The sequence below is a fragment of the Mirounga angustirostris genome, unplaced genomic scaffold, assembly GCF_029215605.1.
Source record: "Mirounga angustirostris isolate CCGP_5_RB_7025 unplaced genomic scaffold, mMirAng1.0.hap1 SCAF_4, whole genome shotgun sequence".
Taxonomy (NCBI): Eukaryota; Metazoa; Chordata; class Mammalia; order Carnivora; family Phocidae; genus Mirounga; species Mirounga angustirostris.
Genome location: NW_026991712.1, coordinates 86,996,386 through 87,012,699, shown reverse-complemented (window position 1 = coordinate 87,012,699; position 16,314 = coordinate 86,996,386). Strand labels below are relative to the sequence as shown.

Below are 16,314 nucleotides of genomic sequence, written 5' to 3'. Positions count from 1 at the left end.
TTAAGTCTTCATATTTAGAAGAACAAGCAGAATACATTTCCAATTGCAAAACAGTAATAATTGTGATGACCTGGCAGTAAGCAGGATCCCGCCTAGCAAGGGCTCTGATCTTCTGGTCCCATGACTGCTCTACTGTTTCAACAAAAGGGGTAAAGATTACCCCATGTCCCGCTCTCTCCTTCAGCCTTAAGAAATTCATCAAGAGAGGAGTTAAAGAGGAGCTGCTCCTGGCAAAGCAGTTCCATAGTTCCATTTCTCAAACACCAGGGGGCTCTTCTGAGGGAACCCCACAAACAGGCATCTCTCCTGAAACTTACGCAGTTTTGATCTGACACTGTCTGGCTTCAAACTGTGTGCTGTGTGCTAGTTTTTCTTTTCCTTTTTTTAAGGAAAAAAAAGGAAGGTGGGAGTTGGCTTAACACCCTGACTCCCCAAAACCTTTACAAAGATTACAAGGGTCTTCTTCCAGAGAAAGCGCGAAGGTGGAGATAATGTGCCAGCCAGTCTGTCCTGAGGAAGTTAAGAGTCCAGCTCCCAGTGAAAGGTAGGTGAAGAGGAAGAAAACCACCAAGTCCAGCAACCCCACTTCCAGCAGGAAGAATGGGGGCTTGAAAACAATTCCGTTGTGGAAGCCAAGGCTGGCCATTTGAAAAGTTGTGCCCCCTAACTCAGAAGTGGAGAAGATGCTGCTGTCCTCAACTGTCCAAGGCACCAATGCCCATTCGTCAGGAAGGGGAAGGAGAAGAGGTTCTTCTTCAGAAAGGAGACCGAGAGCTCCCCTCGCCTCCATTATAATCCTTTTGTGATGACCACGAAGAAGAAAACTCAGCATTGCTGGGACAAGGGCTGGCTTCTTGGGATCACCAAGCTGGTAGAATCTTGTTCCAGGTCTTCCGAGTTTTTTTGCTCACTGGAAAGGAAAAGAGAAAGGGTGTAAAGTTAAGGATGTGGAGTATGAAATGAGGAGGCAAGAATAGAATTCAAGTTTATTTCAGCCTGACTGGCAGTGAAGTTTTCTTCTACTTCATCCTCTGCTTCCAAGTACAAGGTCCCCACAAAATTTAAAAAGGCAAGATTAAAAGGGCACCCAGTCCCTCTAACCTTGCAAATTAACTCCCTGTTCCACTCCATCAGTGATCCTCTTTATACCCTTCAAATAAAAGCATTCACCTCCCCCACATCCCAGACACTCACATGGGTGAACTCTGACTCTGCAACTTCAGGCTTTTCCAAGAGGGTTGAACTAACAGGAGAAAAAAAAAATGGAGGCAGAGAGAAGAATTAGAAGATAAAGAAGAGAAAGGACAATCCTCTCAAGTCAGATATTGTACTGCTTCTCCATATTTCACTTCAGGGATCAACTTAGGATTCAGAAAGAAGAGGCCGAGGCGCCTGCGTGGCTCAGTCGTTAAGCGTCTGCCTTCAGCTCAGGTCCTGGGCCCTGGGCCCCACACATCAGGATCCCTGCTCTGCGGGAGGCCTGCTTCTCCCTCTCCCACTCCCCCTGCTTGTGTTCCCTCTCTCGCTGTCTCTCTCTGTCAGAAAGAAGAGGCTAAGAAACTACCAGACTTAGAAGCATGTTGTTTTAATTAATAGTTAATTTAATCAACTATTTAGCTTCTTGAGTACTACAAAAATATTTCCTAATACCCTCCCCTTCTGTCCTCAATTCCCAGGTGTGGTAGGCACTCAGTGATCACTGCTGCCTGATATTTGTGCCATTGTGTAAATCTCTCCTCTTGAATGCAGTCTGGATTTAATGACTGTCTTCCAGAGGACAGAATGCAGGCCAGGTGATGGAACACCAATTCTGAGATTAGGTTACAAAAAGACCCTATCTAGGGGTGCCTGGGTGGCTCAGACGGTTAAGCATCTGCCTTCAGCTCAGGTCATTATCCCAGGGTCCTGGGATCGAGCCCCACATCGGGCTCCCTGCTCAGCAGGAAGCCTGCTGCTCCCTCTCCTACTCCTACTCCCCCTGCTTGTGTTCCCTCTCTCTATGTCAAATAAATAAAATTAAAAAAAAAAAAAATCTTAAAAAAAAAAAAAGACCCTACCTAGCTTCTTCTTGGGCTCGAGCTCTCTCACCCACTGTTTGCTCTGAGGGAAGCTAGCTGCCACATGGAGAAAGCATGTGACAAGGAACTGAGGGAGGACCACTGGCCAACAGCCTGCAAGGAACTGAATTTTGCCAACAACCACATAAGTGAGCTTGGAAGTCGATCCTCCCCCGTGGCGAGCCTCCAGATGAGACTACTTCCCTAACAACTTCACTGTAACCTCCTGAGAGACCCTGAGCCAGTGGCACCCAGCTAAGTCACTCCTAGATATTTAAGCTACATAAAATCTGAGATAATAAATGTTTGTAGTTTTTAGCTGCCACGCTGGGGGTAATTTGTTATACAATATAAATTTTTGTACCTGGAAGTAAAGTGCTACTGAACTTTTTAAAAAACTAAAAAGTGGGGGGCGCCTGGGTGGCTCAGTTGGTTAAGCGACTGCCTTCGGCTCAGGTCATGATCCTAGAGTCCCGGGATTGAGTCCTGCATCGGGCTCCCTGCTCAGCAGGGAGTCTGCTTCTCCCTCTGACCCTCCCCCCTCTCATGTGCTCTCTCCCTCTCTCATTCTCTCTCTCAAATAAATAAAATCTTTAAAAAGTAATAATAAAAAAAAATAAAAAACAAGGGGCGCCTGGGTGGCTCAGTCGGTTAAGCGGCTGCCTTCGGCTCAGGTCATGATCCCAGGGTCCTGGGATCGAGCCCCACGTCGGGCTCCCTGCTCAGTGGAGAGCCTGCTTCTCCCTCTTCCTCTGCCTGCTTCTCTACCTACTTGTGCTCTCTCTCTGTCAAATAAATAAAATCTTTAAAAAAAAATAAAAATAAAAATAAAAAATAAAAAACAATAAAAAACTGAAAAGTGGAAGTGGCTTTGGAAGAGGGAAGTGGGCTTTAAGCAGCATTTTAGTGAAAGTTTAGAAGTGCCATGAATATACTGTAGAATTTAGACTTGAATGAGGGAGTTGCCAGTGTGGGCTCAAAGGCAAGTGAGAAAAATCTTACGGGAAAAACTGAAGGAAAGGGGATCCCTGTAATGCAGTGGAACAAAGTTTTGCAACAATGTCATATGCAGTTAAGTGAAAAGCAGAATATGTGTCTAACGAATTGGGTGACCTACCTAAGGAGAATTCTAAACAAAGTGCTAAAGGTGCCACCTGGTTCCTTCTTAATGCTTATAGTAAAATGAGAAGAAAAAAATTAAGGGAAGACTATTAAATAAAAGGACTTGCCAGGACTTGATGGTTTTGAAAATTCTGAGCCCCTCCAGCAGATGGCAAACAATGCTATAAAATTAAGAAGGAGTTTGTGAGCAAGCATAAAACCTGGGCACTGCCAGGAAAATGTGGTCTAGAGACAAAGCCAAGTTATGACTGTAAAATATTTTTTTAAGACTTCCGAAAAATCAAAGTTGGTTCCTTAGAGTACTATTCGATCATACAAAAGGCCAGTCAAAAAGATTAATGTGTTATGCACAAACAATGAATCATGGAACACTACATCTAAAACTAATGATGTCATGTATGGGGATTAACATAAGAATAAAAATAAAAAATAAAAAATAATAAAAAAGATTAATGTCACCCAGATCCTCTCAACTTAACAGGATCTCTAAGAAGCACAGGGCTTAGGAAGAAGGTATCTGTGGGTGTGGCTTTTGTCGAGGGGAATGAATTCCAGTGAGACTCACGGGAGACCCACAAAATATGTGAGGGCATTATAACAGCAGAAACATTCACAGCTTAGACTGAAAGGGACAGACACAGTGCAAAATGAAGAAACCGCTGGACCCCAAAATTGTACTGGCAGGAAGCAGGCTGAGTAAACTACTCAGCTGCAAACACATGCCAGCTTTCATGAAAAAGGAAGACCCAGAAAGCAAAACCACGAGTTCAAAGGGTGGAGTCGAGAGTCATGGAGAATTACTCCCAAGCTTTTCCCAACAGTTGCTGACTCCAACAGTTGCTGCATTTGGGACTAGCTCTGCACCAGTGACAGCTCTGTGCCTCCCTCACTCTTTCTGCACAGGACTGTGTTCAGTGATTAGCTACTTACTGCCTCACCACTGCTGGGTGTGTAGGGAGAAAAGAGCTCTCTTTAGTTTCACAAGTCCAAAGACTGAGAGCAACTGTACTCACGGAATAATACCTGGGGAGCTCCTCCAAACCAAGACCTAATTGAGATGACAAAATTCTGGAATTTAAGCTGCTGCTGCAATGGGATGAGACTTTTGAAGACCATGGGAGCAAATGAATGCATTTCGCAGAGGGAGGGGTAGGAATCATCGGGGGCCAGAAGATGGACTGTGAAATAGGTCACTTTTGAGGTGGCTCCCAATGAGTTCTGCATCCTGGTATTCACACCTTTGTGAATTCCCTTCTTTGTGAGTGTGGGCTCAATCTAGTGACTAGAATGCAGTACTGGTGATAGGATGTCAATTCTGAGGTTAGGTCACAAAAAGATTATGAATTCTGCATAGGTGCATGCACTCTCAATTGCTCACTCCGAGGGAAGCCAGTTGCGATGTTTTGAGTTGTCCTAAGGAGAGGCTCATGTGGCAAAGAACGAAGGGAGGCCCCCAGCCAACTGCCAGCAAGGAACTAAGGCCCTCTGTCCAGCAACCCACAGGAACTGAATCCTGCCAATAAGCATATAAATGAGCTTAGAAGTGAAGCCTCTCAACTGAACCTTCAGAAGAGATGGGAGGCCCTGGCTAATACCTCATGAAAGACCTTGAGCCAGAGGACCCAGCTAAGCTGTACCCACATTCCTGACCCACAGAAACTATGATATGTGTTTGTTATTTTAATCCACTAAGTTTTGGGTTAATTTATTATGATGGAATAGATACTCAACACACCATGTAACAAAATTAAATCACAATCTTTAGAATGGATCCTTTTACAAGATTGACTGTTCATTTTCTTCACTGCCCAGAAATCTTTCCAGGCTTACAAAGTAAGCTGAGAATTCTCACCTAACTCACCAGGAAATAAAGGGTTAGCTGGGGCGTATTTTGACTATCAAAATAGTCTGCACACCCCCTAAAGATGCAGAGATGTTGACACACTTCTCCAAATCACTAAAGATGAGCTAAAGGAAAGTAAACCTGGAAAAATCTAGTGAAGAGCAAAAGACAAACAATGATCTCTTGAAAAAAACAAAATTATGGAGGTTCCCAAGGACCTGAAGAGAGAGAGATGAAAAGATTATATGAAGAAAGGGGCCAAGGAACCAACCTTGTAGTTTGCATTTGCAAAGTCTCTCCAACTACAGGTGAGAAATAGGGGTCAGGAATAGTCGAGACCTCACTGATTTTCTCCAAAGGTGGAGTCTGAGGTAAAACATCAGGACGACCGAAGTGGACGCCTGGAAAAAAGAAAAGGGAAGAAAATCAATAAATAAAAAAGAAGACAAAATGGGGTGGGGGAAATACAGGGGGAAAAAATGTAGCAACTTGGCTTTTCCTGAATAGGAACAGGGAGTAGAGGTCCTAGGCAGGTAAGATAGGGCTCAGAAGGAAGGGAGGGAGTGCCCAATCACATGGGAACCCCAGCCCTGGCGCTGACCTGGCTCCACTTCCGCCTTGGTTGTCACTTGTGCCTTGTGCTCCCCAGAGACCGATGTCTGGTAAGTAATGCAGGAGTTGCCGCTGGGGCCTGCTCGCCGAGAGAAAGATGAGCCAGACCGAAACTTTTTGGAAGGAGAGGGCTTCACTTCAAAAGGGAAAGAGAAAGCCTACTTAGCACCCACCTGAGAAACCATCACCAAGACATAGATACAAATCGCTAGCATCCCCAACAACACAAACCCAAAGGTGCTCTGCAAAGCAGGAAGAAGGACTAATGTCAACAAAGACAAGCTCTACGAACTACTCTTTCAGAGGAGAGGGCGTGCATCTCAGTTCACCTCACTTTGGAAAGCAGAGAACCTAGAGGAAAGCAGACACATACATATCTTGCCCCTGCTACACGCAACCTCCATGGCTTTGCTTGCACTGGATGAGATGTCCTCCATTCTGTCGCTCCCTTGTTCTTTAATAGCATACTCCAGTTCAAGCGGACGAAGAGGACCCTTTCACTCTGCATCCTTGTAGCACTCATGAACACAGCACTGTGATACTTTACACTTGCTTATATGTCATGCTGAAAAGACTTTGAGGGGATTTCCTCACGTTTAAGACTCTCTGGCATGCCTAAGTCCCCTCTGCCGCACCGAGGAGCGACAGAGGCCTATGATGAGGCGGCGGGAAGGAGGAGCTGGAAATTTGCCAGTGGCAGCACCACTGGAAGGCTGGGAAAGAAGAATACTGGCACCTTCCAACCAAGAAAGTTGAGGGAAGAGAGTAAGAACGACTGCTAAGCAGAAATCAGTATATGCTTCTCCAACCCTGTGATCCTAGTCTGGGAAGTCCTTGGTACTGGGGATATGAAGAGAAAACAGAACACTGGTAACATCCTCACCTATCTGTCTGTAAGTCTGGCTCCATCTCAGCCTATGCCATAGGATCCTACTCCCACAATGACACTTTCCTCCCCCTCCCCCAATCCCACCAATTTCCCAGAAATGCCCCTCACCTCAATGACACACGAAGGGAGAGCCAGGGGAAAAGCAGCAACTCGGAAACCACTGGGACAGACAGAATGACTGACATAAAGGCGGGCAGCAGCTCTCACGGGATGTGGGTAGAGCAGAAGAGGTTTTGGCAGTTCCCTGACAGAGGTGTCTTGCCCACCCATCTCCTGGAGTAAGGGAGTCATTGGGGGGTCGTCTGGTAGAAGCCACTTACGGGGTATCTTCTTGAACACTGTGTTGCACATGAAGCGCTGGAACCGTTCAGCATAGAAGCCTGGGCGATGCACCGATACAGTGTCCTGCAGAGCAGAAGAGATGGCTGCAGAGTTAAAGAGGAGGAGGCCCAGCCAGAGGATCACTATTTAGTCCAAGGGCCATTTTCCTCTAGGCTGAGACCCTAGCACAAGGGTAGAACCCACAAATGAAATAAGAAAGAAAGAAGAAATTGAGGGGGCAAATCAGAACTGAAGGAGGCAGGAGGAGAGCCTCTAGCAAACTGCTACTCACCCCATCGTGTACCAGGGCTTTCCAAGAGTGCTCCAACTTCTTAACAAACCTGCCAAGAAAAATGTGTGTCACATAGTCACAGAATTTTTAATGAATGACAGTTTCCTCTTTTATGAAGTTAAAGAAGCTGGGAAAGCACTCCCTCTATTAAACTGGCTTTCCAAAGAAAAGACACAGTAGTGCTCGTTCAGGATGGAGATCAAAGCTATTTCTAGGGAAGTTAATTACCTCCCCCATGGAAAAAGGGAACTTAGTATGTCCCTGGCAAGTCAGGGACAAGAACATTTATTGCAAAAGGAGAAATGATGGGATAGATGCACATGCCTGGAAGAAGGGAGTTAAAACTGGATGAGAATACTCTGTAATAGTCAACCAAGGATTGTCCAGTCATTAGTAACTGAAACCTGTTTACAGGGGTAAAACTGGGATCTAGCATTTCCAGCTCCTCCCTATCACTTCACTGCCTCAGTTCCATAGATTAATAGTTAGCATAGGACACAGTGATCCTCTTTTCCTCCAAGGAAAAGAGGAACATGTTTCCAGCTGTATCCCAATGTGGAGTATGACTCATCTCCCAGGTTTTTCACAAAGAGCCAGAGAGATGGTGTATTCTACCCTGGTGCTTCTGAGGACTGACTCAGCTCTCCACAGAGGTATACGTTATGTTTGGGAAGGTGGCAGGGTAACGAAGTCAAGGAGACAGGCAAAATCAAGGAAATAAACCACCATCTGAAACCCGATGAGGTAAGCAGCTAGAATGCAACTCTGTTCCTGTTTCAGGAAGAGTGACAAACCCATCTAAAGGAGAAATGTGAATGGTTATCCGCAACCACTCTGCCCCCTCATTTGGGATCCATATGCTCCTCACCTGTAAGATTGGAGAATGTCAATGATTCCAATATAAAGCAGCAGCCTTTCCCCTTTACTATTGCGGGCAGGGATGCCACCCATACTGTTCCGGAAGACAAGAAGAAAACAGTAAGAAAATCTCTGGCCTAGCACAAGGGTTTCTCCTAACCTCGAGTCAGATCAGGACAGGGACCTGAGACCTAACCATAACTGTCCCATCTTCCATAAACTGGGGAAGAGTGAAAACCTTCCTCTAACTCCAAGAGCCACTCTGGAGTATGTATTATAACCTCTTTCTCTCCAAGTCTCACTTGCCTGCCTCTCCAACCCCAATTCCACCAAAAAATCTAAAGTCACACTCAGCAACACTGGAAACGCTCAGATAACTCTGAACTTCCTCAGTACTTTCATATTCTAATTCACACCCACTAGGACACTCTTCTTTAGAGTCACAGTAAAGGCGACCTTAAAAATGAAACCACTTACAAGACATTTATGATGCTTCAGCAAATACACTTCCTTGATAGATAGACCCATGATAGTAAGAAAGACTCCTTCCATAAAGCTGCCTATAGTAAATTACTTTTGGTGAAGTTCTAATAGAATATGCAGACGTTGTCTAAAACTCTGAATATATTCTTTTTGAAAGGTGTTTTAATTTTAAATAGTTCTCCTTCCCAGATGTACTACAGATCCCCAACTTAAGCCCTCTTCCTTTCCTTTTACATTCTTAAGGCGGCTTGTTCTATAGTTTTGTAAGTGTTAATACTGTCAACTTAACTGCTGAATAGGGACTACTCTGATGCCAGGAGCTGCATCCTTTCCTCAAGAAAAAAAAATGCCGTGTCTATGCTCTCCTTCCTGGTGCCCGAGCCCACTCACTGGTCATCAGTCTCCATGGTGCCACCTCGCCGAGCCTCGCCCTGGATAGATTCCATAGCAGTGGAATAGAGAGCCTTTTGGGGGGCTGGTCTGCGAGTGTCAGCTGAGGATTGTGCTTCACTGCCTAAAGGCTCTCGTTGTGCATGATCTATGTTATGGATCGACATCAAGAGGCTATAGTCCATTATCTTGAAGCTCTGCAGCACCTAATGAAAGGAAAAAAACAAACCATGTTCTGAGCCTTGGGAGGTATGAGGATTATTTCAGGATCTCACAGCTTTCCTAATTCAATTAATCTTTTTTTATTTTTATTTATTTATTTTAAGATTTTATTTATTTACTTGACTGAGAGAGACACAGTGAGGGAACACAAGCAGGGGAAGTGGGAGAGGAAGAAGCAGGCTTCCCGCTGAGCAGGGAGCCTGATGCGGGACTCGATTCCAGAACCCTGGGGGATCATGACCTGAGCCGAAGGCGGATGCCTAACGACTGAGCCACCCAGGCGCCCCCTATTTTTATTTTTTAATTTTTTAAAAAGATTTTATTTATTTGAGAGAGAGCGAGCATGGGAGGGGGGAGGGTCAGAGGGAGCAGAATCCCTGCTAAGCAAGAAGCCCAAGGCGGGGCTCAATCCTGGGACTCTGGGATCATGGCCTGAACCGAAGGCAGACGCTTAACCGAATGAGCCACCCAGGTGCCCTCATTTTTTTTTATGATTTTATTTTTTTAAAGATTTGAGAGAGTGACAGAGAGGGGCACATAGGGAGGGGGAGGGGCAGAGGGAGAGAAAAACTTTAGCAGACTCCACGCTCAAGGTGGAGCCGATGCAGGGCTCATTCTCACGACCTTGAGATCACAACCTGAGAAAACCAAGAGTCGGATGCTCAACTGACTGCGTCACCCAGGGGCCCCTAAAGATTTTATTTTCAAGTAATCCCTAGGGGCACCTGGGTGGCTCAGTCGGTTAAATGTCTGCCTTTGCCAGGGTCCTGCGATCGAGCCCCATGTCGGGCTCCTTGCTCAACAGGGAGCCTGCTTCTCCCTCTCCTTCCTACTTGAGCTCTCTCGCTATCTCTGTATCTCTCTCAAAATAAATACATAAAATCTTTAAAAAAAAATTTTTTTTTTTAAATTTCAAGTAATCTATCTCTATATCCAACGTGGGGCTTGAACTCACAACCACAAGATCAAGAGTTGCACATTCCCCCAACTGAGCTACCCAGGTGCCCCAAGATTCAATTATTCTTGACCTCCAGGGTTAACTATAGGCTTATCCTTTGCTCCTCCTACTCCCTGGAGAAGAATGTATTAACCTCTTCTAGTCACTCATTATTTCTATTCACTCAGATTTCTTCTATTTGAGTAAATACATATTAGGCTACTGCCTAGCCCACAACACCCTCTGTTTGTTCTTTCCTTCTATTTGTGAAAAGAGCATTATGTTCTCAAGGGAACGTAGAATACATATTTGTGCTGTAAAGAATCCACAAGGAAGATCTGGTAAAAGTACATTTCATGATGGAGTATATGTGTTGCAGGACTTTATATGACCAGCTTTGATTCAGTTCAGTATTTACTGAAGCCCTACCACCTGCAGGTGTTGTGCCTGTTTATGGGGATACAAAGATACTCAAGAAAGTTTCTGTTCTCAACAATATTATCATTTAGGAAAGAAAACAAATGTAAAAATAAATCCAATACAGCCTAATACATGCAACAACAGAAGTGCTTACATGATTGATAGTATGGAGGAGGTCAGGAAGTGATACGTAAATAAGTTTACAAAGAATAAATTAGAAAATAAGTCCAAACAAATAAAGGAAGGAATACTCCAACGCCTGGAAGCATGAAACAAACAGCACATTATGTGCAGGGAGGTATAATTTCATACTGCTAAAACAGAAAATGGACAGAAAAAGGACAGGTGTGGCAGATTAGAGAGGCTGATAGAAGCAAAATAATGACAGGACTGATACATCATATTAAGGAGCCCGGATTCTTTTTTTTTTTTTGAAGATTTTATTTATTTGACAGAGAGATAGAGAGTGTGTGCGCACGCGCATGCATGCACACAAGTCAGGGGTAGGGGCAGAACCAGGTTCCCTGCTGATCAGAGAGCTCGTTGTGGGGCTTGATCCCAGGACTCTGTGATCATGACCTAAGCCAAAGGCAGATGCTTAACCAACTGAACCACCCAGGCACACCAAGGAGCCTGGAATATATCCTGTAGTTCTCAACCCTCTTTCCATCCCAGAACAGGGTGCAAAAGGGTATACTCTCACCAGTTCCAGTAGCCCACTTTGGTGATGCAGCTCAACCAAGGGTGTTTTGCTAGGTTGGTGGAGAAAGGGATGAAGAAAGCACAGGAGTGATTCTTATGTATAGTTTCTTTTTTTTTTTAAAGATTTTATTTATTTATTTATTTGAGAGAGAGAGAGAGAGAAACAGCATGAGAGGGGATAGGGTCAGAGGGAGAAGCAGGCTCCCTGCTGAGCCAGGAGCCCGATGTGGGACTCGATCCCGGGACTCCGGGATCATGACCTGAGCCGAAGGCAGTCGCTTAACCAACTGAGCCACCCAGGCGCCCTCTTATGTATAGTTTCTTAAAACAACTCTATTCTACTGTGTCCAGTCCTTTCAACCAAAGGAGCCAAACTAAAATAAGCATTACCCTACAAGTAGATGCAGAGTAAGCAAAGGACAAGGATGGACAATGTTATGGAGTGAGTAGAGGAAGACGATCCTACAATAGCAGTTGAGAAAAAAACAGTAAGAGATGCAAAAAAATCAGTAGGAAAAGGTGTCACAAAATCCAAAAGAAGGTATGTTAAGAAAATGGAAATAGTCAACTTTCAAGCAGCAGAAAATGTAAGGAAGGACTGAGAAATATTCTCTACGTGGCATCCCAGGTGGGCAGTAGGGAGAGTAGTTCAACTGAAGGGGTGAGAGCAAAAGCCATGACAGTGGGTTGAGGCAGGAATAGGAGAAGATAGGGGCGCCTGGGTGGCTCAGTCGTTAAGCATCTGCCTTCGGCTCAGGTCATGATCCCAGGGTCTTGGGATCCAGCCCTGCATCGGGTTCCCTGCTCTGTGGGAAGCCTGCCTCTCCCTCTCCCCTCCCCCTGCTTGTGTTCCCTCTCTCGCTGTCTCTCTATCAAATAAATAAATAAAATCTTAAAAAAAAAAAAAAGGAATAGGAGAAGATAAATGAAAAGGAAAAATGGAAGCATTATTACATGGAGACAATGGAAGTAAAAAAAAAAAAAAAAATACTCCAGGGGCACCTGGGTGGCTCAGTTGGTTAAGTGTCTGCCTTCGGCTCAGGTCATGATCCCAGGGTCCTGGGAAAGAGCCCCGCACTGGGCTCCTTGCTCCACGGGGAGGCTGCTTCTGCCTCTCCCTCTGTCTGCTGCTCCCCCTGCTAGTGCTCTGTCAAATAAATAAAATCTTAAAAAAAAAAAAGAAAAGAAAAAATCCTCCTAACCTTAAGATGGAAGAGATAAAAGTTGGCTTGCATGCAGAAAGAAAACAGTTGGTAGAGGCTGAAGCCAGGGGAGGGAAAGGAAGCAAGATGTGAAACAGAACCCTAAAGAAACAGTCCTGAGAAATGACTGACGTGGAATAAGCCACCAAATTGGGCAGAAAGGAGATTAAAGATGGGTAAGTGTAGACATGTTTATAAACTGGGGCTAGGAGCAGGACAAGGGGGTGGTATGGAATAGAAGAGTGAGGTAGTCTGTTGGGAAACAAGGCTGGGGGATTAAAAGTTAGAAAATGGTTTGGAGAGAGTGCCAATCATGTGACACCTGTGCTGAGAGGAACAGGAAGTGGACTGGTGAACAATACTTAGGCTGGATAGCGTCAACCTGTAGAGATGTTGGGAGAATAGACACAGGTGTGTGATTTTCTTCAGCAGCACTCAGCTTCTAAGATATAAATTTGAATCTGGCAGGCAGGACCAAGATCTGAGGAATGATGGTGCTGGTATGAAAATAAGGAAACTGTAGGATTATGAGGCCTAGGAGAGGTAAAGAAAATGAAGCCAGGTGGGGGAGGATAAACAGGATAAAAAAATATAAAGGCTCAGCAACAACCTAATGTAAAAGTTATTTTAAGTAAAATCTGGGACATACAGAGCTAAGGAACTGAGTCCCATCTCATACAGATTTGAACCCTAATAACAACAAGCTGTTTTAGTGGCTGAGATTTTTGGTATCTGAGAGGGAAGGAAATATGATAAACTCACCAAACAGTCACGCTGTAGGGTCTTACATAGAGCATTATACATGTCAGCATCCAAAAAAAGACCATCTGGAATGTCTTGTAAGAAGTCCAGGTCTTTAAAGGTGGGGAGAGGCTTCTCTCGCTCTTTTTGGGAAGCCCGCCGTTTGTACGTAGAGCCCTTGAGGTCATACTTGATGTGCATCTTGACTGACCGTGGTAAGAGATTGTTCATCACCACAATTCGAATGTTCTTACCACCTGCTTGCACACAGTACAGTCCATAGAATTTAGGCAGCAAAGTTCGAGGATTCTGGTTGAGGTTCTGAGGGCACAAAAGTAAAAAGAAGCAGGAGCGCAAGTCAGCTGATTTTCAGTGAAACTCAAGGGTAAAAGTTGCCACCCACCTTCTTTGTCTGCTATATGGGATTCAGGTACAATCTATCTGCCCATAAGCCCACATAATATTTGTTTACAATTTCCCAATACATCGATCTTCAGTAATCAGATCACACCAAGCTGGGCCACAGACCCTCCAATACAGTAATCAGTTAGGATACTCAATATATGATGGGTATATTCTTTTAGAGAGGTTTAAGAAAAGATCATGTTGAAAAAGTCTTAACTCTAAGCCGTTAGAGTATAGTATATTCTTGTGGGTGTGATGCAAAGCAAAACTAACTTCTCCAGAAGCTCCGAGAGCCGTCAGAGTAAGATGGAGTAGAGTACTATCAAGAGAAGTAACCAACCTCATTCCCTAGTATAGGAGGACTAAGAACAGAAAACAAAATTATCACTGAATTTCAACCTGGGGTAGGACAGTCTAAGTCAAATAACACTTAAAATAGGACAGATAGGGGGGTGCCTGGGTGGCTCAGTCGTTAAGCGTCTGCCTTCAGCTCAGGTCATGACCCAGGGTCCTGGGATCGAGCCCTGCATCGGGCTCCCTGCTCAGCGGGAATCCTGCTTCTCCCTCTCCCACTACCCCTGCTTGTGTTCCCTCTCTCGCTATGTCTCTCTCTGTCAAATAAATAAATAAAATCTTAAAAAAAAGACAGATAACCAAAACCCCTTTTAGCCCCAGAGAGGCAAGAGAGATGGGGCAAAAAGCCCCAAAATGAACTACATCTTTAAGACCTAAGTGCGGACATTGTGTTGCCCTACAGAAGAGAGCCCCCCAGCCTCTTTTTCTTTTTTAAAGATTTTATTTATTTGAGATGGATAGCGAGAGAGAGCACAAGCTGGGGACGGGGAGAGGGAGAAGCAGGCTCCCCGCTGAGCAGGGAGCCTAACGCAGGACTCGATCCCAGGACCTCCAAGAAGATGATCTGAGCCGAAGGCAGACGCTTAACTGACTGAGCCACCCAGGTGCCCCATGAGAGCCCCCCAGCCTTGTCCAGGAGTGGAGTGGGCAGCAGAGGTGACCAGTGCTCCTCTTCCCTCACCATGTAGTATCCTGGAAGCAGCTTCTGCAGAAACTCTGCCTCTTTGTGCTGGACCGTTTTAATGATGAATTCATCGTCGCTGGACACGTAGAAGAGGGAACCGCTAGCCCCAGAGTTGCAGAGTTCAATCAATGGCTCACTGCAGAGGGAGTACTGGGGCCCAGAAAGAAGAGAGCAAGAAGTTCAGAAATACCAGGGCCTGTCCAACCAGAAATTAAGTACAGATGCAATTCTGTTCTAAAGGAAAATTAGAGCAAGACTGTGAAGAGAGTCTTCTTTTGGGAGGATCCCTCTGATACTGGGGGAACCAGAAGCTTACCAAGTAATCATCAGGCCGGATACCAAATAACTCCCGAAAGTAACGGAAGGCAACAGGTGCATAGGTCTTGAACCGAAAGTCATTGTAGTGATGAGCAGGGGTCAAGTTGCTCCCTTCACTGTGGGGTTAAAATAGAAAAAGCTGTAATTTATCAGTACCTGTCACCCAGGGAGTCCACCCTGGGCAGACACTCAGAGTAACCCAGAGGCAGGTCAGTACATCCCTTCTGAGAGAACCAGAGGGATTAGATGAGTCAGTTACTTAGTGGGACAAAGCCACTACATGGGGATTAAGACATGGCACAGGGGATCACACTATCCCTACCTACTGCACTGAATTGTTTAGGGCTCACTCCACAGGCCGGAGGCTCATGGAAGCATTCAAAGGACAGCATCTGCTCTCCGAATTCTCTATTCCCACATCACCCCAAGATCAAGTTAAGGACTGGACATTGGGCACATGCCTAAATTAGACCTGAACCCCTAAAACTGGCCTGAGGTTGATATGAAAAAGCCACACTTTCCAGGACATTCCCCTGAACATTAACCTCTGTACCTGGGGAAGAAGATACTTTCCACCACATAGAAGTCTTGCATGAGGACATCACGCTCTGGTTTGGTACTCAGGCTTCCCACAGTGTGAGTAATGCCTAACTGGATGGCACCTTTCAAGGCAGATGAGGTTGTCTGAGAAATAGAAGAAAAACGAGAGGAAAGTTCCAGTATTAAATCTGATCAGAGGGCACCTGGGTGGCTCAGTTGGTTAAGCGACTGCCTTCGGCTCAGGTCATGATCCTGGAGTCCCTGGATCGAGTCCCGCATCGGGCTCCCTGCTCGGCAGGGAGTCTGCTTCTCCCTCTGGCCCTCCCCCATCTCATGTGCTCTCTCTCATTCTCTCCCTCTCAAATAAATAAATAAAATATTAAAAAAAAAAAAAATCTGATCAGAACAATAAAAACTCAGGAGGGAAAAGCCAGAAGCAGCACTCAAAAGCAAATGCCCTTCTAGTACTTCAGACCAAGCCAGGGCGATCCAATTCCTCCATCCTCTTGCTTTACATAGCAGTTAAGCCTGGTGAAGACTGGAAGGGTATGAAGATACACAGTAGCAAAGGCAGGACTGTTTGAGTCAGCCTCAGCTAGGCAAGGTGTTCCTGCCTATCCATATCTATAGTTGGAAGCCGCTCTCCATATCAACATTTGGAAGGTATGTTGTACTGAGAGAACAATCTTAAGTCTCATTCCAAAGATTCCATTTTATTCAAGAAATACAGAATTTAACTAAAATTTACTGATATTCTGATGGACTACCTGGCTACAGAAGCTTCAGTCCTTTAAGGGACACCCTGATTGGTGTCCCAAGGACGACAGGGTGGCAAAAAAAGTTCCTAATTGAAGAAGAAAGCATGAAAGACTCAAATTATTTCTGAGAGAAGTGTTTAGATTTAAAATTATCACACTATGG

General features: G+C 45.0%; 1 protein-coding gene across 11 annotated transcripts in view; it reads right to left on the bottom strand.

Annotated features, from left to right (window-relative positions):
- Positions 1 to 395: 395 nt before the first annotated feature.
- PIP5K1A (phosphatidylinositol-4-phosphate 5-kinase type 1 alpha) overlaps positions 396 to 16,314 on the bottom strand; it is a 38,567-nt gene continuing 22,648 nt past the window's right edge. For 2 of the 11 annotated variants that reach the window (XM_064588512.1, XM_064588513.1), the window contains 12 exons: positions 15,407 to 15,537; positions 14,852 to 14,969; positions 14,533 to 14,685; positions 13,113 to 13,412; positions 8,868 to 9,073; positions 8,005 to 8,088; positions 7,137 to 7,185; positions 6,844 to 6,928; positions 5,624 to 5,770; positions 5,294 to 5,423; positions 1,195 to 1,243; positions 396 to 910 (listed from right to left, as the gene is read on the bottom strand). In XM_064588512.1, coding sequence (XP_064444582.1) covers positions 908 to 910; positions 1,195 to 1,243; positions 5,294 to 5,423; positions 5,624 to 5,770; positions 6,844 to 6,928; positions 7,137 to 7,185; positions 8,005 to 8,088; positions 8,868 to 9,073; positions 13,113 to 13,412; positions 14,533 to 14,685; positions 14,852 to 14,969; positions 15,407 to 15,537 — 1,455 coding nt within the window. In that variant the 3' untranslated portion in view covers positions 396 to 907. Of the gene's footprint in view, positions 911 to 1,194; positions 1,244 to 5,293; positions 5,424 to 5,623; positions 5,771 to 6,631; positions 6,684 to 6,843; positions 6,929 to 7,136; positions 7,186 to 8,004; positions 8,089 to 8,867; positions 9,074 to 13,112; positions 13,413 to 14,532; positions 14,686 to 14,851; positions 14,970 to 15,406; positions 15,538 to 16,314 lie in introns of all 11 variants that reach the window. The other 9 variants (XR_010410745.1, XR_010410746.1, XM_064588520.1 and 6 more) reach the window with 9 other exon arrangements.